Consider the following 6833-nt stretch of genomic DNA (forward strand, 5'->3'; position numbering starts at 1 on the left):
TGAGTGCTAATGGAGGGATTCGGTTATTAAGTTTGTTTCTGTCTAGTTTGCGTTAGTGCTGGACGGTGGATTATTTTATCATTTAAATTAAATATATTTTATATATATATATATATATATATATATATATATATATATATATACACACACACGTTAGCACTTATGTTTGACTGATCAGTAATTGTTTTACATTTAAATGAACTCATAGGCAACATATACAAGCCACAGATCTTTACTAAAGTGCTTCACAGAGAAATTAAGTAACGTTAGGCTAAAATAAAACAAAAACTGAAATGGAAAGTAGCTTTAAATGAATAAACTTAGTTTTAATTATGACTGTAGTTAAAATAAACTGGGGTTTGTATGGTGAGCTCGTTCAAAAGAGTAACTTAGTTAGGTTAAGGACCAAATTAATAGTTAAATAACTGCCAGGGCTACCTGGGATTTTATAGATGTTGGTTTTGTGAGAGATTAGAGCCTGAGTGAAAATGGTGAGTTGATGCCCGCAAGGCTAGCATTGTGCCAGTCAATAAATCTGATTTTATTATATTGTAGAGTTCAGATTTCTTGTCTTACATTGATACATACAATATCATTGTAATGCAGTAACATTACAATAACATTCTTATCTAGTCTACTTATTGAACATGCTATTTCCGTGTAATTTATTTCACATTATTTTTTCCTCTATCAGTTTGAAATGCCACCACGAATCAGCCCCTGAAGGATGCCATGCATCATGTTGTTTCAAAGACTGACAAAACATTCAAATTAGATGTGAAGTATATCAATGCAGTGAAAGGTAAGGTCGTGTGATTTTATCATTCAATATTTACCAAGATATGCATGTCCTAACCATAATCTTATGAGCACATTAGTCAGACCCTGGTTGCAGCTTATTTTAAATCAGCTGCCAACTGTTGATGATTTTTTGTGTATTTGGCATCCTTTATCTATAAGATTTTAATAATTAAAAAAAAATTCTGTATTTTGCAGGACGTGGTCTATTTGCAAAGGGTGCCATTTGCAAAGGTGATTTTGTTGTTGAGTACAGGGAGATATGATAAATGATGCAGAACTGCAGAGGAGAAGAAAGCGTTACCACGCATCCTGTGCTGCATTTATGTTTGATTTCAAGTGACGAGGGAAAACATGGTGGTAAGAAGTCAAGTTATAGCAAAGCTATATTCCTTATGCAAAAAGATAGTAAAAATACACTGATTTGTGGTGGTATATTGTAGTACTTGTAATCATCCTTTTCTCATGGTTTCATATTTAAGTATTGATGCGTCAAGAGAAGATGGATCGTATGGGCGGATCGTTAATGATGACCACAAACATCCAAATTGTAAGATGAAGAAAATTGACGTCAATGGAAAGCCTCACCTTTGTCTGTTTGCCCTGGATGACATTAAAGAAGGAGAAGAAATTGCCTATGATTATGGAGGAGAAAACTACCCATGGAGAACACAAGTATGTTGCAAAGCACACTGTGGACAAAATAGCTCATATTTTTGCAACATGTGTCAAACAAGTTGTTGGTTGAATAGATTATAATTTGATCTATTAGAAATCTATGAATCTAATTTGTCTATTCCAATAAATTATATCCAAATCCCCCACTCCCCCAAAAAAATTATACATTAAAGAATGAGTTGGTACAGTCTTAGGCCAAATCTTTTTCCCCCAAGTTATGTGTGGCATACAATGACCATGTTGCAACTAATGGGTGAAATATAATCACAAAAAACCCAATGATTAACTATGTAAAATGAATGTTTTACTTTCTCAAACCATGTGGTATCTGTTTCAGATTTCTCTCTTGTGTTTCCATGTTCTAATATCTTGTCATTTTGAATGTTGTCTCTTACAGATGACCAGCTGCTGTTAATACCAGCACAGCGAGTAACTCTGATCCTTCTCTCCAGTCAGAGACTCAGATGGATGATGAATCTGCTCAAATCAACTCTCCTCAACAGGTACGTTCACATTCATCACTAAAGATTTAGGTTTTTGTCATGGTTTAGTGATTTGTAAGCATATTTTGATGCTTATCTGGTGTAAATTAGTACATTAAACCACATTAAACCATAAAAAATTAAACATGTTTTACGACATGTGTCCAGTAGATTAGTGGTAGTGGAGTATTTAGGGCCAGTTTTATCCTTCACGAGGATTTTTTTCTGGGTTAATTGTTGCATTAAAATGGACACTCACGACGTCCCCACAACACACTTTCAGTCAGTGTTTGAGTTCAAACCTGTGTTTTGAATTTGATGAAACTGGTCCCCATAAGGAACTATAACGTTGTGTGTGAAAGGTCCCCATGAAGCTGGTTTTAATCCAGATGTGTGTGTGAGCCACGACAGAGTTTGACTGGACAGGAATACATGTTTTAGATGTAGTTGATTTGTCTCTCATTCTCAAACCATGTGGTATCTGTTTCAGATTTCTCTCTTGTGTTTCCATGTTCTAATATCTTGTCATTTTGAATGTTGTCTCTTACAGATGACCAGCTGCTGTTAATACCAGCACAGCGAGTAACTCTGATCCTTCTCTCCAGTCAGAGACTCAGATGGATGATGAATCTGCTCAAATCAACTCTCCTCAACAGGTACGTTCACATTCATCACTAAAGATTTAGGTTTTTGTCATGGTTTAGTGATTTGTAAGCATATTTTGATGCGTATCTGGTGTAAATTAGTACATTAAACCACATTAAACCATAAAAATTAAACATGTTTTACTGACATGTGTCCAGTAGATTAGTGGTAGTGGAGTATTTAGGGCCAGTTTTATCCTTCACGAGGATTTTTTCTGGGTTAATTGTTGCATTAAAATGGACACTCACGACGTCCCCACAACACACTTTCAGTCAGTTTTTGAGTTCAAACCTGTGTTTTGAATTTGATGAAACTGGTCCCCATAAGGAACTATAACGTTGTGTGTGAAAGGTCCCCATGAAGCTGGTTTTAATCCAGATGTGTGTGTGAGCTGCAGCACAGAGTTTGACTGAATTTGATGAAACTGGTCCCCATAAGGAACTATAACGCTGTGTGTGAAAGGTCCCCATGAAGCTGGTTTTAATCCAGATGTGTGTGTGAGCTGCACAGAGTTTGACTGGACAGGAATACATGTTTTAGATGTAGTTGATTTGTCTCTCATTCTCAAACCATGTGGTATCTGTTTCAGATTTCTCTCTTGTGTTTCCATGTTCTAATATCTTGTCATTTTGAATGTTGTCTCTTACAGATGACCAGCGCTGCTGTTAATACCAGCACAGCGAGTAACTCTGATCCTTCTCTCCAGTCAGAGACTCAGATGGATGATGAATCTGCTCAAATCAACTCTCCTCAACAGGTACGCTCACATTCATCACTAAAGATTTAGGTTTTTGTCATGGTTTAGTGATTTGTAAGCATATTTTGATGCATGTATCTGGTGTAAATTAGTACATTAAACCACATTAAACCATAAAAATTAAACATGTTTTTACGACATGTGTCCAGTAGATTAGTGGTAGTGGAGTATTTAGGGCCAGTTTTATCCTTCACGAGGATTTTTTCTGGGTTAATTTTTGCATTAAAATGGACACTCACGACGTCCCCACAACACACTTTCAGTCAGTTTTTGAGTTCAAACCTGTGTTTTGAATTTGATGAAACTGGTCCCCATAAGGAACTATAACGTTGTGTGTGAAAGGTCCCCATGAAGCTGGTTTTAATCCAGATGTGTGTGTGAGCCGCACAGAGTTTGACTGAATTTGATGAAACTGGTCCCCATAAGGAACTATAACGTTGTGTGTGAAAGGTCCCCATGAAGCTGGTTTTAATCCAGATGTGTGTGTGAGCCATACAGAGTTTGACTGGACAGGAATACATGTTTTAGATGTAGTTGATTTGTCTCTCATTCTCAAACCATGTGGTATCTGTTTCAGATTTCTCTCTTGTGTTTCCATGTTCTAATATCTTGTCATTTTGAATGTTGTCTCTTACAGATGACCAGCGCTGCTGTTAATACCAGCACAGCGAGTAACTCTGATCCTTCTCTCCAGTCAGAGACTCAGATGGATGATGAATCTGCTCAAATCAACTCTCCTCAACAGGTAACGTTCACATTCATCACTAAAGATTTAGGTTTTTGTCATGGTTTAGTGATTTGTAAGCATATTTTGATGCGTATCTGGTGTAAATTAGTACATTAAACCACATTAAACCATAAAAAATTAAACATGTTTTTACTGACATGTGTCCAGTAGATTAGTGGTAGTGGAGTATTTAGGGCCAGTTTTATCCTTCACGAGGATTTTTTTCTGGGTTAATTTTTGCATTAAAATGGACACTCACGACGTCCCCACAACACACTTTCAGTCAGTTTTTGAGTTCAAACCTGTGTTTTGAATTTGATGAAACTGGTCCCCATAAGGAACTATAACGTTGTGTGTGAAAGGTCCCCATGAAGCTGGTTTTAATCCAGATGTGTGTGTGAGCGCACAGAGTTTGACTGAATTTGATGAAACTGGTCCCCATAAGGAACTATAACGTTGTGTGTGAAAGGTCCCCATGAAGCTGGTTTTAATCCAGATGTGTGTGTGAGCCAGCACAGAGTTTGACTGGACAGGAATACATGTTTTAGATGTAGTTGATTTGTCTCTCATTCTCAAACCATGTGGTATCTGTTTCAGATTTCTCTCTTGTGTTTCCATGTTCTAATATCTTGTCATTTTGAATGTTGTCTCTTACAGATGACCAGCGCTGCTGTTAATACCAGCACAGCGAGTAACTCTGATCCTTCTCTCCAGTCAGAGACTCAGATGGATGATGAATCTGCTCAAATCAACTCTCCTCAACAGGTAATGCTCACATTCATCACTAAAGATTTAGGTTTTTGTCATGGTTTAGTGATTTGTAAGCATATTTTGATGCGTATCTGGTGTAAATTAGTACATTAAACAACATTAAACATGTTTCTACGACATGTGTCCAGTAGATTAGTGGTAGTGGAGTATTTAGGGCCAGTTTTATCCTTCACGAGGATTTTTTCTGGGTTAATTGTTGCATTAAAATGGACACTCACGACGTCCCCACAACACACTTTCAGTCAGTGTTTGAGTTCAAACCTGTGTTTTGAATTTGATGAAACTGGTCCCCATAAGGAACTATAACGTTGTGTGTGAAAGGTCCCCATGAAGCTGGTTTTAATCCAGATGTGTGTGTGAGCGCCAGACAGAGTTTGACTGAATTTGATGAAACTGGTCCCCATAAGGAACTATAACGCTGTGTGTGAAAGGTCCCCATGAAGCCGGTTTTAATCCAGATGTGTGTGAGCAAGGTTTGTGGGCCAGGAATAATTATTATAATTGTTTTTTTTCTTATGCTTTTTATTTTTTCATTTCAAATACTATAATAATGTAAAATACTGTTTTTTTTCTTTTTACAGATTGTGATACAGCTCTGAAATGAAAATGACATTTTAGTACCAAGACTGAGAAGGACTAAAAGTATCATGGTAAGTTCTCAAGTCGCAACAAGAGACTCAGTGGCTATGTTTACATGCACAAGTTGGAGTTTTTCCCTCTTTTGCTCCTCTCTTTTAAATGTTAAAATCCTCGATAATTTGAAAGCGAAAGTTAAATGTGCACGCTGCAACGGGCATTCATAATTTGAGTTCATTATTATGGAAGCCTCGCTCTGCTCACTCTTTACATATGATTAAGGTGTTTGCATATGAAGGCTTTTCAGTCTGATTGAGCCGTCAGTCTGATTACTAATGGATTATTTGGTTGCATGTAAACGTAATCATTGTCATTTCTAATTGATCAGTTATTTTGCTTAGAGCTGCCATCAACATTTTATTCTCATTATCAATTACTCATTGAAATATAATTTATGTAATTAATATATTCTTATGTGATAAATCATTTTGACTACAAAATATCAAATCAAAAATTTGCATCCCCTTTTAGTATTGTCACGATACTAGAATTTCTTACTTGATACGATATAACTTGAAAAATATCGATATTCGATACCATTTTCGATACCACGGAGAAAAAAACTGCCACTATATTAAGGGGTTGACTAGCTTTCATAAGGTCTCTCGCTCTCTCCCTCTCTGCCGCTGCGCTTATGTGTATGTTGTGTGCGCGCTATCTATGTTATGCGCACGAGTATGTTCTGTCTCGCATGTGAGCTATAGATTCCGGGACATTTGAACTAATTTATGGGCATCAGGGAGAAGCTATCAATATGTGGAGACTTCCGGAGACTTGGGATGTCTGGCTTCATATCAAAAATATTTCCAGATAGCACTCCTGCTGTGTTCTTTATCAACCAAAACTGGTCGCTGGGCCGCATGCACTTGCCATCTTTACATTCACTTCACTTTTGCTATTTAACCAGTGCGTAATGAGACGAGTGTGTGTGTGTGTGTGTGTGGTGTTTGTCAACGCCTTTGAGAGAAGTGAAAGTGACAGCTCGGCTAGTATCGATACTCGGAAATTAGTATTGGTACCGCTCAGATATTTCAGTATCGATATATCGATATTTTTGACAACACTATCCCCTTTACATTAAACCCAAAACCCATCAGATGTCCTTATTTTTGTCAGATCAACTGCCCAAAAACGTTTTATTACACTTAAGAACTTTAGTATAACAAACAGTAAGAAGCAGCAAATAATCACATGTAACTTGTAAATTTAAAACAAAACAATACTTGAACAGTACATTGATTATCACAATAGTTGCCAATTTATGTCTGTTAATGATCAATTAATTAAATGCAGCAGTTCTACCTATTTCTAATTAACTTTTTAATATTTCTTTTTTTTT

General features: G+C 36.6%; 1 protein-coding gene across 1 annotated transcript; it reads left to right on the plus strand.

Moving 5' to 3' along the window:
- The first annotated feature begins 1127 nt into the window (after positions 1-1127).
- LOC127641847 (clumping factor A-like) lies at positions 1128-5457 on the plus strand. Its single transcript, XM_052124663.1, has 6 exons — positions 1128-1158; positions 1281-1473; positions 3253-3360; positions 3998-4105; positions 4745-4852; positions 5440-5457. The coding sequence occupies exons 2-6, from the start codon at positions 1354-1356 to the stop codon at positions 5455-5457; spliced, it is 462 nt and encodes a 153-aa protein (XP_051980623.1). The 5' UTR covers positions 1128-1158; positions 1281-1353.
- Positions 5458-6833: the final 1376 nt, after the last annotated feature.

This window comes from Xyrauchen texanus, unplaced genomic scaffold, assembly GCF_025860055.1.
Source record: "Xyrauchen texanus isolate HMW12.3.18 unplaced genomic scaffold, RBS_HiC_50CHRs HiC_scaffold_193, whole genome shotgun sequence".
NCBI lineage: Eukaryota > Metazoa > Chordata > Actinopteri > Cypriniformes > Catostomidae > Xyrauchen > Xyrauchen texanus.

Bases quoted from the DNA above. Each gene is read 5' to 3' on its own strand.
- LOC127641847 (XM_052124663.1), top strand. From the start codon at position 1,354: ATGAAGAAAATTGACGTCAATGGAAAGCCTCACCTTTGTCTGTTTGCC. The intron at 1,474-3,252 runs GTATGTTGCAAA...TGTCTCTTACAG, and splicing joins ACTACCCATGGAGAACACAA to ATGACCAGCGCTGCTGTTAA. The intron at 3,361-3,997 runs GTACGCTCACAT...TGTCTCTTACAG, and splicing joins AAATCAACTCTCCTCAACAG to ATGACCAGCGCTGCTGTTAA.